At 36.1% G+C, this 17,631-nt stretch overlaps 1 protein-coding gene across 1 annotated transcript in view; it reads right to left on the bottom strand.

Moving 5' to 3' along the window:
- CACNA2D3 (calcium voltage-gated channel auxiliary subunit alpha2delta 3) overlaps positions 1–17,631 on the bottom strand; it is a 407,078-nt gene that overhangs the window by 42,077 nt on the left and 347,370 nt on the right. The window contains exon 28 of the mRNA XM_027728083.2: positions 856–917. Within this exon, the coding sequence (XP_027583884.1) occupies positions 856–917 (62 nt within the window). The remainder of the gene's footprint in view (positions 1–855; positions 918–17,631) is intronic.

Here is a 17,631-nt window from a genome sequence, read left to right on the forward strand (position 1 = left end):
TTTTCATTTTTCATTCAAAGATTACAAAATAAACATTTCAAAAATTCAAATGGGCAGAATTACAAAGGAGCTGCTATTGATTACATTTTTATCTAAAATGGTTCTAAAAATGACTAAGAAAATTTTAAACCTGTTCACCAAACCCGTTCTGTTCCTGCCTGCAGAGAAAAGGTGCAGTCACACGTAGCAGTTCCAGCTGGTTTAAACACCACAATCTCCTCCATGTGCTGGAAGCTTCGAGACCATTCACAGAGGGAGGGTTTTGCAGTAGGGGTTGGGCACACCTGCATTTTAGGTTTTTTTCTGGACCAGTACAGTTCCAATCCATTCTCAAAGTAGGGGTGGCATGCCCTAACCTTTAGAAAGTACCTGATTATCCTCTTCAATGAGTATAAATTCTGTCCCTTGAATGTTTTAAGTGAAATTTATTGAAGACTATGAATGCCAACCATGACTCAGTAATCTAGTTTAGTTAAATAACGTGATACTTCAGTTACTGAATGTTAAAAGAGAAAAGCAAGTGAGAAGGGATAATTCTACTACTACTGGAAGCAAATAAATATCACAGTTTTGTTTACTGTTTATACTTTTCTAAGGCAGAAAAACAACATGCCAACAAATGTACTGGGGTCTAAAATAAACAATCTTTCTAATTACCTCCATAAATGTGGGATCAAGCAACTGTTATTCACCATTGAATTCTCCTTTGTAATGAGGAACTGGAATGTAAATCAGAACTAGTCTTCAAATACATTGTTTCTTTAAAACAGTTTGCTTATGACAAAATACTGCAGATCATCAGCACAGTTAAAAAGCTGTTGTGCATTCAATGACAAAGAAAAATTCAAAATATACCTGTCTGCTTGCAGTCCAAAATTTCCGCTGGAAAAATTCAAGTTTCATCTGGATACCTACAGCTAGGAAAGACATAAATTAAAACAAAATAAATTAATAAATAAACCAAGCATGTTTAATTCCTTCAAAACAATTATTTGAAATTACTCAGAAAGAAGAAGTCTTACAATGAAAAGAGAAAGTAAGCCCTGAAATAAAAAACCACAGCTAATTAAACTGAAGACACCACACAGTCATATTTTAAACCCTTTACAGTCTGGTTAAACGGGAAGATGCTGTTAGAGATTTAGATATTCATCACACTGTACAAAAAACTCGTTCAAATTGCATATGTCTCCATAATTAACATAAAAGAACCACAAGCTGAACATATTTATGTTCACACCAATTTCATTTATATTTTACTGGTACCAATACAACAGCTGTAGGGAACTCACACTGTGTGTTTTGTGATGAAATACATGAAGATTTGCTGAAACAACATGAAAATTTGGTTAACATTTCAAGTGATGATTTGTTTTGAGGTCATTTAACCCATGGCACATCAGCGGAACAAAAGAAGCATTAAAAATTTGTTTGAAAAAAACCTGAAGTTAAGATTATTATGTGCAGTTCTGTCAAAGGAAAGTATCGGACACATATAACTGGGTTTCAAATTTTAAAGAAAAAGGCTATTAATGATAATAAATTGTAATTTTAAAAAATAATTATTAATGATACTACGGGTGTAAGTTACACATTTCTCATAATTTCAGGTGGGATTGCTTTTCCAAATATCAGTGAACCTTTCTTCCGGCCTAATCTGATGTTCCTATTGAAGAATGATATAATACACTGTGGTTTGCATAAGCTCCAAAGGCAGTTGATTCTTCTGGTCTCACCTGCCTAAACAGAGAGAATTCAAAAAAGTTTCAGTTGTAAAGCCTTAAAAGTCAGAAATCTAACTCCTAGCAAATTCATTGCTACAATGTTTTGTTTAAAAACAAAGCCTCAAAAAAAAGAAAAAATAGTTGTTTTGGAAAACTGAATAAAATTTCATTTATTCATTCCTCCTCTAGGGTCCACAGCAGGAATCATTTATAAACATACTTACATTTAGATTATTGGCACTTGCTTTTGCAAATACACACACGCTGATGTCATGCTTGTATTTTATTTTGTGTAAGCAGGTAGGGAAAAGTCTGTGAAATGAAATCTGTGATGAACTGATACAATAGAATATGAAATGACATCAACAATTTTCCTATTCTAGCAGGTTATAAATATTTTTCTGCTATCTGTAATTCGTGGATGTTTTTTGCTTAAGAGCGTAGGTAGAGAAATCCAGGGTTTTTGAATAAACACCAGAGGAAACTCTCTCCAGCTACATTTTATTATCTAGGAATTAATTTCACAGTCCACGAGAAGACACTGTCTGACAGCCATGCAGCATGTGTTTTCTTCATCTACGGTTTGCCTTTAGGTTCAGTCCCAGCACTCAGGTGATCTGCACATCCCACCCCCTTTTTGTGAAATGAAGGCAAAACACACACACTTTCCTCAAGGAAACCATTTCACTTCTGGGTGTTATGTCAGCCTAGGAAATGTCCATCTCATATGCTGTTAACAGGAGAGATGCCTGGGCTGTACTTAGATATTGCTCATTTAAGGTCCTGATAAGGTTGACCCTTTGGAGTTCTCACCTCCCAGAGCAGAGAAGCCATTCACAAATTTGAGAATATTTCAATTTCCAAATTATCAAGTTCATTATGCCGAGGATGTAAAAGAACAGAGTTTCTTGCACAATTCCACACAGGAGCTTCCCTGTCATGGAATGAGTAGCTTCTAAATAATCTATATCCTATGTAGTATAAAATAAATGAAAATTACTAATGCTTCCTAAAATTCAGCTAAAAGTTATTTGAATGCCTCTACTTTCAAAAGAATTAAGTGTTAGTGTATGGGAAAATAATTTTCTTTTCAAGCCCTGATGTGATACTAAAGCATTTTTGCAGGTTTTTCCCTCCTGAGCTTTTCAAGAACATTGTAACTAGAAGATTACTTTTTTTGGTTTGGTCATTTAATGCCATAAGAGCTATTCTTCAAAAGGTTTTAGAGCCAATATATTCTTCTGAGCACTCCCTAGTCCTTCAGCACTACAGAACTTCAATATAAAATACCTGTGCTCCAAGTCACTCTATATTTAAAATGTATGTTTTACAAACTGGCTACATGTGGGGGAAAAGGGAAACAGGAAAACTTCAAAATTATATGTCCCATGTCACTAATTCCTAGTTTAGCCTCCTGGGTGTAACAGCTACCACAGAGGTTAGATTAAAAACCTGTAATTGCACTGAAATTTGTCTAAATATTGTTCAGTAAGGTACCCAGACAACACCCACATTTTTAATTAAAAAACAAACTACAGACAACAAAACCTCTAATCGATCTTTGTGTGCAACATACACTTTAAAGCATAAAGTAGTCTTCAACATTTGCAGGCTTGGTTCAACCAAAATGGCCAAAGGATAAAAAATTATTTTTTTCAGCCTGGAAAAAGTAGTCAAGATGAGGCAAAAAGGTTTTGTCTTCACTGCTGCATTTCGTCTGTAATGTCACAGGGGAGAGTGGGCTGGAGCTGGAGACATGCAGGAGAGCAATCCATGGGAGCTGATGGAGGGGTATTGAACTCCTTCTCCATGTAAAACAAAACCTTTCATTTCAAACAAATATTGCAAATCCAATTTTTTGTCTCAACAGCATCAGCAAATTTTCTTAGGTGATTCCGTTAAATACCTTCAATGCTGCCTATGGAAAAGAGATATTAAATCCCTGAGATTTCTTCCCTTAGTTTAATAAATTAGCTGCTATTCTGCAGTGCAGACCCTATGAAATAACAGATGGTTGAGAATGACAAAGTTATATTCTTGGCTGAGCGATAATTATCATTAAATAAGTAATTTCCTTATGCATCAATTCCACGGCAGAAGGTAGTATTTCACTCTTCTAGTGGGTTGCTTTTGGGATAGAAGTACTGGGAAGTGTTCAACTGCTACAGGGCTCAGGGCTGCTTACTATCAGGCAAACATGAAGGAAAACAACTCAGAATAGATCAGGATTGCTTGAGTTCATTTCAAGATCTCCACGGTTAAGCAAACAGACAGAAAGATTAGGAAAGCCTTCCTCAACAAATTACTTCTATGCACAGAATTACAAGACTACTTAGGCTCTAAGTAAAAAGAATAATTTCCTACTTAAAATAAGAGAGGAAAATGGATTAGACTGATTTATGTCAGGCAAGAGAGGAGCTGAATCTCCCTATAAGCCTGACAAAGAGATTTCAAATACATAATTATAGGAAAAAGTAATAAAAGCTAAAGGGATTTCCATTCTGTGAAATATCTATAGACTATTGTACTATATAAAAGCAAGGTTAAAGAAATATTTTAAGGTCTCCACTTCTTTTCCCACAGAATATGGTATAGACTAAGAATCTTTCTCAAATATAAAAGATGCCTAACATTTTGAGAACATTTTGGCCTCCTATTTCTGATGGAATTATCTTAAATGAGGTTTAACTTGGCTTCAAAATAAGAAATCTAGGATATAGACTTGTAGCAGGGTTATTTTTCAATCTGCATTTCTTTTGTGTATTAAGCTTAGACTCCTTAAGGTGCTCTTCTTTCCGCCTACTAATATTAACTCTTATTATTATCTTTTAAAATATCTAATAACTAAATCTGAAATATTCCAGAACGCATTTGAATATTTTAAAAAAGTTGATTGCACTTCTTTTGTTTAAATCTGTTTCAGTTCAAAAATCTCTGTCTTCAGTGTTCAGCTCAGGAAAAGAATGAGACACTGAATATTGCACCCCAATGCACAATACTGAGAAATAAACACCAGAGCTGTCAAGAAGAACAGCCAGTACAGATTCATGGAAGGCTCCCACCACCAGAGATGATAAAAAATCCCTATAAAACATAGGTGTTATGTAGCATAATTAAAAAGAAAATGTGGATATTTTTTCCCTTCAATCTCAAGAAGTCTTGGCTAACGAATTAGAGGTATTCCAAGAGGAACTCTCCTGCAATAATATAGTTACATAATAAGTAATATATTTATGCTCCAGTATCACGCAGCATAGCTGTACTCTCAGTGACAGTCACTCTTAAATCACATGCAGGATATATAAAAATACGAACAAGCACTTGTCAATTGTGCACTTCCCAGACTGCTTCCCAGGTTCAGTTCACTTGCACAGTAAAATGCAGTTTTCCCTTTCCAAATTTCACGCTTCATTCAGTCTCCTTCTCAGTGATCTTTCCCCTTCTACCCATACCTTCCTCTTCTCACCCTGACTCATTTTTCAGTTCCTCTCTTCAAATAGAAGATCCTCAGAATTTTATTATAACATGAAAAAAATATTAGTTTTCTTATCTGGAAAGTTTTTCTTATGATAAAGTATAATTCCTAACCCAGCAAAATAAGGTATCCATTATGCATTTGGATAAGATACTACTTTTCAGAAACTGTCCTCTGCAATGTGTTGGTTTGTTGGGATGGCTTTTAATATATTTTATTATTTAACTCAGTGACAATTTCTAATGTCCTTACAACTTGTAGCTTCTCTGACATGGAACCCTCTTGCATAACCTCACAATGTGTCTATATTGCGTATTTAGGTACCCTTTAATTATTTTAATATTTTAACTTTTTTTTTTAGTACTAAATCCTTTGAAATCCACTTAAATGTGCACCTTTTCCACCCGAGTTTGAATTACAGTGTCTCATTAACATTTACAGATTGTTAAAAAAAAAGAGTCTTTTATTAACCTAGATACAATGTAAAATAATAAAAAAAAAAGCTTAAAGTTCAAATTATCAAGTAGTTTTGATTCTGTGCAATAAGCAGGAAAAAAATTTGTATTATTACCGGTATCTTACATTTATCTTCTTGCCATCAAATAATTGGAACAACTGCACATACACAGACATTTTTGAGTTCTATATAATTATCAGTTTGTTATGGGGACAGTTTGCACATGTCATAATGTGTCATAAGATTTAGCCAGAATCCTTCCTTCATCAGAGGTATTGTGAGGCAGTATGTAAATGAGTGAAATCTTCTTAAATGGGCAATGAAAAGTGGAAGTTCTCCCTCTTTTCTCATGGACTTCAAACCTGCTCTTTCCTTACAGAAGGTTTTTAGAATTAGTGGTGGAAGCAGTTGCCTGGATGGAAACTCCCAAGATACAGAGAAGGCAAGGGCAACTGGAATTTCCTGGAGGCCAAGCTCAAGAAGAAAGGGAGGAGATATTGGGAACTTGATGCGAGGCCAAGCTGAAAGGGGAGCAGGATGATGATTGCTGGGAGGCCGGAGTTCATCCAAACTCAAACCACCAGGGAAAACTGAAGGGCTTGGTTTGCAGCCAACCCCTGACAAACTGAACTGTGGAGGGCAGTCTGTGAACATCATCATAAACCAGACTCCCTGTGACTCCCTGACACATATCTTCCTTCTGGAGGACTAATGAAGTAGCAGCAGGAGCAGGAGGAAACACAGAAAGGATATAAATTGAGTGAAAACATTAAAAAAAAAAAGACGCTCTTGACTCAAAGTCCATTGCTTTTTCAGGAATCTTCACTGAGGAACTTGGAGTGAAACAGCTTACCTGTAAATTATCATTCAGACAGTTATACTCTATTTCAGACTTCATAAGATAGTAGCTGATGTGCTGCCAACACTGTTACAAAGGGTTCCCACAGAAATCTACTCCTTTACCCCGTGATAAACTTTGTGTACCAGGAGCACAGCTCAGGGGAGGTACTTGAGAATCCATCTCTAACTTAAAAAGAAAAACAAAACCGACAAAACCTGGAACAAACAAAACCAACCAAAGAAACAACACACAAAAGAACCCCAAACTGAAAAACTCCCCTACGCCTGGAGGAAGGTAACCATCAGGCATGCAAAATTACACTGAGTGCACTTTGCTGGAAAGATAGGTACTTTGTTCCTGAGAAATACAAGGAGTACATTGATAACATAAAGTAGGGTCTTAGATTGCCAGAACTGAAGAGGGTGAGGCAGGCACAGTTAAGCCTTGTCTGGTGTCTGGAGTATCCTCCCTGTGACTTTTAGAAAATACCTGACACCTACTGACACCTGGTTCATTCCATTACACACACACACATACAAAAAAAAAAAAAAAAGGATGAAAGATGGGCAGTATTTTTCTTTTTTCTTAGCCTTGGGAAGCTTCAGTAGCTTGCAGAGGGAAGCAAGAACCATTGCAAAGGAAACTTTGCTGGTGGTAGAGCTTTTATGAATTCCTTTGAGCTTTCAACTTTCTTCCAGAATCTCTTTGCATGGCAAATACTCAGACAAATATATCTGAATTTTGATGGTACAGGAAGCATGTAAAGACTGAAAGCAAGCATGTGAAGACCACAGTAATGCTAAAATAATGAAGCAATGAGGGTATTTTTATAAATCCCTAACCAATTTTTAGTTTTATAGTGTTTCCTTGCTATTCAAGTACAGCCCATGACTGAAACGAAAAGTAGGAACAGTATATATTTGTAAGCACATTTATAAATCTTAAGGGACGATCCATGACTTGTCAAGTGCTCAAATAAAGCTTTACTTCTCACAACTGAGGTTGTAGTATAGAGTAGCAGGGCCAGTTTACATTTCAATCTCAGCCAAAAGGCTGTGGTTTCAAGTTTGCAATTAAGGAACCCTAAGAGGCTCAAAGTTCAGACAAACATCCAGAAATTAGGATACTTATCTGAACTCTTAGAGACTCTGACCAGATTCTCTTAGGAGATGTTGGGCTTTCTGCTTCCACTTGTAACTATAATTCAACACATTCAAACCTCGATCATATTTTCTTTTCAGACCTCATTCTGGCAACTACCTAAGCATGTTGACAAAAAACCCTCTGTTTCTACATATCTCAGCATTGTGAGAAAGGGTGATTTCAGAAATGGGCAAAGCTTCTATTGCTATTTCCAAAGAGGTTTACCCCTCTCAAACTGAAATACTATCATAGCAGAATGGGTACAAGTTGTCCTACTGCCAGATGCAGAATATTTTGGGTGAAACATTAAAGATAAATATTATGTCATCCACTGCAAAATGAACTTGGGAGGGAGTTTTCTGTCCATTTGTCCCCTACCAGATCAGTGCCCTCCCACTACAGACCAAGGGGCCAAGACATGCAGACTGTGCTGCTCCCAATCTTAGCAGAGAGATGGGACTTACAGAATTCAACTCTTCCTGCAGAACACACTGACTGCCAACTGCTTGCCCTGTCCTGTTATCATTGGGGGTACTTGTACCTTGTATACAAGGTCTATGAATATATGAAATCTCATTAGTCAAACTGGATTTATGACAGAATGAGAAAACACCAATATTCTATTTCATCACACCATTTGGAAATAAGTATTAGATCTCTCATTTACTGAGTTATAATAAAAACAGTGACATTCTTTACAAACTGTTTGCCATACTGTGATTAGAAAATTACTTTGAATTACTAAAAATACGAGTAATGTTATTTGAAGTCAAATAATACATCAGAAATACCTCATCATGAATACAAGTCTCCAGCCTTTCATCACCATATCTATTAGATGTTTTATAAGTCAAATATTTACCGTAATGTTCCAGAATAGTTCTCATGTTTTTATTTTTCTAAGATCGCTACTTTATTTAACCATCTTTTTGCTGTTTAACCACATGGTGGTAATGTATAGTTTCAGAACAGTACAAAAAAATGTATGTGCCCAAAAGAATCCTGATTCATGTTTGTGTCTTTTACTGAACAATTTTAAAAAACAGTAGTAGCCAAAGAGACACATGTTAAACTTTTCCATGAACAGTATAATTGCAAGAGAAGCCTTTTTTAAAAAATTCTTGCATCAAAAATGCATTTTTATTGAATATCTGTGTAGAAAAGAACACAGCTGCCTATTTGCTCAACAAAACTAGGAGCTAGTATTTGAGCTACAAACTAGCATTCCTGGAACATCCTGAACTAGAGGTTTAAACCATGTCTGCAATGGAAAGGAATCTTAGATTAATAACACTGAAAGATTCTCAAATGTACTGAAATATAAGCTTTCTTCTTTTTTCATATTCTCCTATTTTGTATAAGTTAAATAAAAAGAAATACCATCATTCAAGATGTATTCAGTATATTACAGACAAACATCTCAGTTTGAAAGTCAGTCTCTAAAACTATGGATTAACATTACCCATAATCTGAACATTTCACATTTACTTATTTCATGTGAACCATTTATTGCCACCATTTTGAAAGCATCAAGATATGTTAACTATACCTCTCAGGAATAAACTGTATTAAGGAAAATAACGTGTCTTTTGCTTTATCTAATGTGTAGAAGTTCAAGTATGTGAACTGGAAAACAGTTAATGTGCATCCAAGAGGTCAAATATTCAGGGATAGAATGACACCTTTCTATTTTACTTGTCTACTTACCATATTTCAGAAATTATCTTCACAATTGCTACATAAGCCCACACACTCACCAGCAGAAATGGTTGCTTAGGTCTGATCTGGTGACTATTAATGAACTGAGAAGTGTCTTCATAGTGCTAAAAATAAGCTTATTTGCTTCATTACACAAAGATGAAACGATCTTCTTAAAGCCACAAAATACAAACCCGGATCTACTGACAAACTTATGGCCAAATACCTAATTAATAAATATTTTCAATTGATACTCCAAAAAAATAACAAAGAAATAAGGCTTTTAAAAAATGTCAAGACTGATAAATGAAAAGGCACTGACAGACTTTTTGTAATAAAATGTCACCATTGCCAGAGATCTGTGTGCCAAGTTATGACCATAAATGAACTTCTCTGGGTGAGTTATTGACTTCTAGAAATAGTGTAAGTGCTGACATGACTTTCACAATGGAAGTACAAATGGACCCTACTTTCTTCACATAAACTGTTATCCAGATGCTTCTACAAGTAGTATATTACAATTTATATACAACTGATTAGGAGGATTTAGCTGTCAATACAGCCTTAAAGCATTCCTTAAAGGAATTGTAAATTAGTAATTTTTGAGACAAATCAGTCTCATGGATACCAGATGTAATCCCTTTAATCTAACAGCCTTGAAATAAATCAGGAAGGTTTCTGAAAGGTAATTGTCTGGTATTACATTAAACTAAGGATTTATCATACAAAATAGCTTCCATTTCTACTAAGTTTCCTAATAGGTGCAAATTCAGCTGGGACTTCTGCCTGGAAGGTGTTGAGCACTGCTAGTGCTCACTGAAGTCTGTGAGAGTTAAGGGATGTCCAGCATGCGATAAGAACACTTAGCACCTTCCAGAATGGAGCTCTGGAGAACACAAAAAGGCCTTAAATCTCCACTCAAGGAAAGGACTTTTGGCAGGAATTTTCAGAAATTATGTTATTGTGTAAAGGAAAACCTATTATTGATTTACAAGTAAAGTTAACCTTCCAAAGGCCAGGTTTTTATAGCTGTTAAGGCATATACCAAAGACCAGTTGATACTGATGGGCTTTCCAGAAACATTTCACACTGGATTTCTGAAGTCTCTATCATATTCCTGGGCATCAAAATAACATTTAAATACCACTTTCCAAAATGTAGACATTTCTAAATGACAAAGGTTCTCTTGGAAGTGCTGCTGTAACACATTTATAAAGCATATTTAATTTTCTAATAGGTCAATTCAATCAATTCTTTATTTTTCTGCTATTTTACAAATACTCCTTTTCAGAATTAATCTTCTCAACATGTCTATAAGGTAAGCAAAGATTATCTTCTCCATTCTCTCACAGTACAGAGCTGATATGCCCTACTCTAAGCGAGAAGCCCTTCTCCCTTTCATTAAAAAAAAAAAGGAAATAAAAAACACACATTGGAGATGCAGCAAACTATAACCAACTCCAATGAAGTGGATTTATTTTAAATTCTGATCTTGATTTTTGTATTAAAAATGGTGCACTTGACCACAGAAGGAAAAAGAGAATGGTCCCACACAAATTTCCCTGCTTTTTACATGCAGATAGAAAGAATCTATAAGGATGGAAGAATATGACTCTTGCATGTGTAGAGATACTTTTCTACTGTGTTGACTTCATAACTAAGACTCTCTTTTTCACTTAATTCAATCAAATTAGACTGTAGTACTGATTATGCTCATATCCACAAATCAGCATTTTAACTGAGTTTCCATGGAAACACTATATTGTCCCTGTTTTCTTTTTAGAAAATGCTATGCTTGTTTAACAAGTTTGCCGAGGACAACATGTTTTGTTTAAGTTACATTAACTGGAGCCAATACTTCCTAATTACATTACCAGAAGAAAAATTTACAGCAGTACTTTTACCATGGGAAACCCTCCATTGTTCAGCCCATCTTAATCTCTAAAATCTCAGCATCGCCACTGCTTAAAATGTGTTAACTGGTCTTATACATATAATTTTTTATAAAATGACAACATTGCTCTTATCTTACAATATTCATATGTAAGCAAATTATCCCATGGAATGTGGATTTCTGTGAAGCTTCCACCAGAGAACATCTGCCTATGAAGACAGGGTGGTGTAGTGGCTGAAGCACTGAAGGCTTAGGGCTGTTCCTGGCTCTGCTGTTTCCCTGTTGTGCAACCACGAGCAAAGCACCTTTAGTGTTCTGTGCTCCACTTCCCCAGCTGTGAAAGGGGAGGAAGGATACTTCACATTCTATGAAAAGGGATTTGAATTCTAGGAACGAAAGCAATTATAGCTAAATATTCTTACAATCGGTGTTATAGATTAGGGTGCAATCTGAAAACAGTCATCCCAGCTTGGGTGAGAAAAATATAGCAAGGTTTGACCTTTAAAACTGTAAGACAGAACGGGAAGTCATTTATCCAGAAGTTAAGGTCGCTCTTCCAGAAACACTGGATCTACTGCTTTATAAAAGGTTAGAAAATAATGTATGACCAGCTGATGGCACCTGGTAGAGTAGATAATGTTTAGTTTTCAAGGAAAAGCCTGTACTACAATTGCATGAAATATGAATGTTCACTTAGGTGCCTGTGTTTGAACATAACATCTCCAAATCATCACAAACTACAAATGACAGTGTTCTGTTCTTTCTTCTTTCTAATGGGTTTATAGAAAAGAAACTTGTAGCAGTAATTAATGAAAACCCATTTAAAATCTTATTGACACCAAAAAACTCCAAGGTATGGCAATTATTATTTCACTAAACTGAGCACATGATGCATAACTTCAGCTTCTAAATGCAGTCAGCCTACTCCTCCCAACGAGCACTTTAAGAAACAGAGAAGTCAGTAGTACTGTTCTTTGAGCTCATCTAACTCTGCTGAAACACAGAGATGGAGAGAAAATGGACACTGTCATTCTGAAAAGGGAAAAGGATAAAAAGTCGCAGCCAAAACATGAGTAACCAAGCTCAGCCCTGCCATTATGTTCCAAAATAACATACTGCAGAAGGAAATGAAAGCAAGTAAAGATGAAAATACACCCTTTCCATCCAAGAAAGCTATAGCTTTATGGACAGAGGAAGCTCAAACAGGTTGGTAACTTTTGAGATCCGCCATAAATTGAAGAGTATTAAAATAGAAATGCCTTTGAATAAAAAGGGACTGTATTAAATGATAATATGTATTACCTGTACAGTTCAGCATCACCCAGTGGTGATACAGAAGTCAGATACAAACATGGAAGGCAAAAAGATGAGATCAACACTTAAATGTTGTCTGAACTTTAGGGCTAATAATCTACTTTTACAGAGTACTTTTTCTTTATACTTGCCCACAGGCATTTCAACTGTTATTATAAATGTTATTCTCTCAACTAATCCATATGTTTGAATCACAAAGTTCATCCTTCAGCATCTTAAGGGACAGTGAAACAGAAACCACAGTTAAAAGTTTAGAGATAACTTTAGTTAGTACAAACAAAAACTAGGCATAGCTCAGTATTATGACTGTCAGGACTTCATAATTTATGCCAATCTTACTAAAACATTTTCCTTTTTACTTAGCAGACACCCTGTCAGCCATTTGCTACAATCCTCCTAACAGATGTATTAAAATGCAGTAAACAGTTTTCCTTTTTACAAACCAAGAAAAGGAAAATATTATACACTGCACATACTTCATCAATTCTAAAGAATAGTGAAAAAATATTCTATTAATGAGAAATCATAGAATGAGGACCTTTAGGTATTCTGAACATGAAAACAGGAAATCAAAACAGAAATACAGAGGACCATACAGTCAAAACAGACAAGATAATACAGAAGAGGTAAAAGGAGTGTAAGAATAGTGAAAACATGGTGTTTCTTAACAATTTAAATCTGTAGTGTCCTTTCTTTCCCATTAGGTTATCCCAGTCATGTTGCTTCATTACTGCTGGTATAAGCTGCACACCTATAGAAACAGGGTTTTATTAAAGCTACTTCTGATATTTCATAGCTACAGTTTGAGGGTTTGTTCTTTTTTTCTTTTTTTCCCCCCTCTTTTTTTTTTTCTTTATTTAAATGCCTATTGTTTTAATCCTGTACACATTTCCTCCCAGGGTATCTGAAATCCTTAATCACGGTCTCAACATTTCTCTCCCACATTACACTTTTAGAATCAAGTTCCACGACTTTTAAGAGTTATGCTTACGTCAGAGGGATCAAGAGGTTTAAATTTCAGTACCTATTAAATGAATTTAATTATCCAACCAGTTCCATTTGGATACACTGTTACTGTTCTTTGCTAATCTAGAGCAGATTTTCCAGTATTGTAATTCTCATTAATAAAATGCCCTCTGAAAGAGTATTTTCTTTTTTAAACAAAAAAGTCCTCTCAGTGGCCTGTTTCACAAATTCTAAACAGAAGCATCATTATCCTTTATACTAGCTGAGTTTCCCAAGGATTTATCATGTCTGTAAACAACAGAACTAGCTAAACTTGAGGGATGACAAATCCATCTATATACCTGACTTACCCTGTTACTTCATTTAAAACATTCTCAGGAGAAAAAGGTGTTTTAAAAACATCCTTGGTGTTTAAAACCTGCTGACAGGTTAAAAATTGGGGGGCAGGGGGGAGAGAAGTATAACAGCATGTCATGTGATCTCTGGTTTGTTGTCATATTCAGAAGATTTTTGGTGCCTGCTGCTGCAGCACCTAAAGCAGTAGGGATGACAGAGAAATCCAGAGAGAACAAAGAGACTAGAAAAGCAGCAAACTCTGTGCTGCCCCATGACATCTATCTGCTATTGAAATGAAGAACAGCAGCAGCAAGTACAGGTATCTGGCTTGTTCCTGTTCAATGGAGATATATGGTAAAAGTTTACAATATCCTTACACCACCTGTAAAATGGTCCCATAAGCCACAAACGCTGCCACTCCAGGCCCCGTCCATCCATCATGCTCAGAGGTCTGCTAGTTACAACTACCACATACCAGTACTGAAGAGGGTTACACACTGCTAACAGGCACACTATAATGTGATGGCAGATGGTCCATCACACTTTACCTGCTGCAGGACAACTGAGATTCTTTCAGGAGTTTCAGGTTGCAACCTTTTCTGTTAGCAAAAGATCATCGAAGGGAAATATTCCATCAAAGCTCAAATTCCAAAGCTACTGAACACATTGGTCCTGATCCAATGGAATACTTAAATTTCTACTGACGTTTAAATCCACAAAAATCATGTATTTAACATTTATCAGCTGCATAATTTTAATGTAGGGTTGTTTAGTACTCTGATGAAAATGAAAAAAAACCCTCCCATGGCTATTTCCAAAGTGTTGTAAGAGGTTTAATTATTTGATTTTTTTACTGCAGTAAATATATCATCCCTGCTTCTGCAAGTTCTTGGGTTCAAGCGACTACTAAGGCAAAGAGAAAGAGTCCTTTTGAGCCCATAAATACAGAAGTTCCCAATATTTTACAGTGAGTAAGTTTTACTTAACCACTACAATTTGCTTTAAAAGCACAAAAGGATTCAATGAAGTACGAGTTCAATTTTGTAGCACAATTGGTGAGCAGCAGTTTAAGAAACATTTATTGCACTTTACAATCTTTCTTCATACACAATGAACACTTCAAAACCCTTTTACAGAAGTTGTTCAAAAAGTTTTCCAATTCTTACAAGAACTGGCCTAGTAAATCAACCATTCAAAATGCACAGGAGATTTATATATTGGTCTTAAGTTTGAGTCCAGGGTGAGCTATGACCATGAAAAGAAATTCTGATTAAATATAAAAATAAGGAAACAAAAACACTAAGTAAAAGCTTAAAAAGGAAACTTGTCTTTGGTGAAAAATAAATAAACTATCTAGAAAAATAGTGAATTATCTCACTTTTAACATGTTTAAGAGTGGACAAAAAGCATCTAAAATGCCAAGATAAAACAAAGTGTACACCTGTCCTTATTTTACATGTGGTTTTCTTGCTCCTATTTTACTTCTTTCACTTATGTTAGCTTGATGTCAAGCAATGTTTTTTTCTATTCACAATAATGGCAAAATGAATTCATTAATTAACTCTAATCATACTGGCGATACATTCTATCTATGGATGCTCAGCATGCATAACAGGTAGTAGACATTAGTCAGAAAATGATTGAAAATGGAATCTGCACCCCCTGCTGCTATTTGTGATGGAACAAATACTCTGCTGACACATAATCTGCCCCTTGCAGCAACTTCATCTAACTTGCAATTAAGGTAGAGAGGCCCAGCATCTCTATTCCCTGTGCTTCTCCTCATTCTGAAGGCCTTGCATCCACTCTGGTAATTTTTCTACCTACCAAAGCACACTGCAAGGCTGGTCTTTGAACATTTTCCAAGTCCTTCTCACCCTCATATAGTTCTGCTCATTTAGTAATAGGAAAAGGAGTACAAGCAACTTCTAACTGCAGTATATTAGAATTGTAATATCACAACAAATTGCTGACTGATCTACCCACTGGATTGAAAGCCTTGCATCACTGCAGTGAGAAAAACAAAAATGAAAAAAAAATGCAAAAAAGGACCTAAACAGTTGGTTTACAGGTTATGAACACAGACCTGGTTAGCAAAGACCTGGATATGAACATTAAAAGGATTTTCCAGTCCAAATCAGAACAGTGGGCTAGGGAAGAACAAAGTTCTGACCGAAATGGAGAAGGTGCTCAGAGCAGCAGCCCCGGTGGTACCCGGGGCACAGCAGCACACACCTCCCCAGTCTGCAGCTTGGGCAAGTGCCAGGCTGTCAGGCTGCCCAGCTACCCCTTCCCCCACTGCAAGTTGCCACCTGGAATGCAGCATGTTCCAGTTCATCTAGTCCACTATTACATCTCACACATTGGCCTCTTCTAGAGGTGTCAGAGGAAGGTGTAAAAATTCCCATAAATAATAATTATGGAAAAAAACCCTGCCCACAGGGAAAGGTTTCTCTCCATAACTTGTGTCATTAGTGGCTGATTAAAGCCCTTAAGAGTGAAAGTTTATATCCCTTCTAAATTATTTTTTTTCCCCCATGAGGTAACTACAGCTCCAGATTATATATGAATCCTACTAATCTTCTGGCCCAAGGATAACTTCCAACAATGCATTTCATAGATTAATTACACACTGTATAAACAAGTACCAGATGTATCTAGGTAAGGCAAAACAAGCCACTGGAAAGAAGAAAACTGGGCTCTTCCCCTCTACAAAATCACAATTGTCTGCCTGTTTTCTCATTTCTAGAGCTACACAATATTACTTCCCACCTGAAGGGACAACGCAGACACAAAACTTTTTAGACATCGTCCTGTCTCCTTATACCTGATAACCATATATCCTGATAGCCAAATTTGATGTCAATAAATTTTAGCTGCTATTACTCCCCTCTTATCCTATCTAAGCAATAGGATGTCTGAAGAAATCCACACACCCACCTCTTCTGGAAAATGTGGCCAGCTTTTTAAGGTATAAATCTTCCTTGAGAGAAATTTAGTTTGATCCATTGGCTTATACTTCTTCTGTGAAAGGCAGGCCAAACCAGGATCCAGGGCTTTCCTCTATGTTTTGTCAACTTTTGAAAACCTAGTACCCTGCCAGGAAAAAGTTGAAAGGGTCCTGAGCTCTTAGAGTACAAGGACAGCCCTTGTAGAAATAAAAGCATGAGGGACTCATGGGTTTCTTCTGTCCTGTCATCTTTGTTTTCACAGCATTCTGACTCAGCTGGGAAAGGATAAGCTCTTTCAACTACTGTATTTTTTTAAGTGCCAGTTAAAGGGGAAGACTTTTAGCAACAGAGGTATGGGTTGTTTCACTAACAAATATTAATTTTTTTTTTGGCCTGAACCAAAATGAAGATGAGTCTGCATTGCCCAAATTTTTATTTAAGGTCTTCAGCAAGAGTTTGGATGTTTTACCAATCTGGAGACACATGTTACTAAGGGGAAAGCACATGCGGTTTCCCTGAAAGTATCTCAGTTTTAAATCCTTCCCACTCCAAAGCTATACTATGCTATACTATTTTCCACTATAAGGAAAGTAAATCTAATAAAGAGTATGTATAGGAATTGTCTGCTGTGGTCTTGGGAACATTTTTTAATGTAATCATGTCTGCCTGGACTCGAAATACAATGCAGTGGAATTCGAATCCTGTAGCTTTTAAATATTTGAAATATTTAAATTGTTTCCTTTCTGCTACAGTTTAATTAACATAATGTTCTTCTGTAAAAGAGATGATTCTTACACATAGGACTCCCTTGAAGCAGATGGCAGTAATTGCT

Source organism: Pipra filicauda, unplaced genomic scaffold (genome assembly GCF_003945595.2).
Source record: "Pipra filicauda isolate LSUMZ 115617 unplaced genomic scaffold, ASM394559v2 scaffold103_size3290846_pilon, whole genome shotgun sequence".
Taxonomy (NCBI): domain Eukaryota; kingdom Metazoa; phylum Chordata; class Aves; order Passeriformes; family Pipridae; genus Pipra; species Pipra filicauda.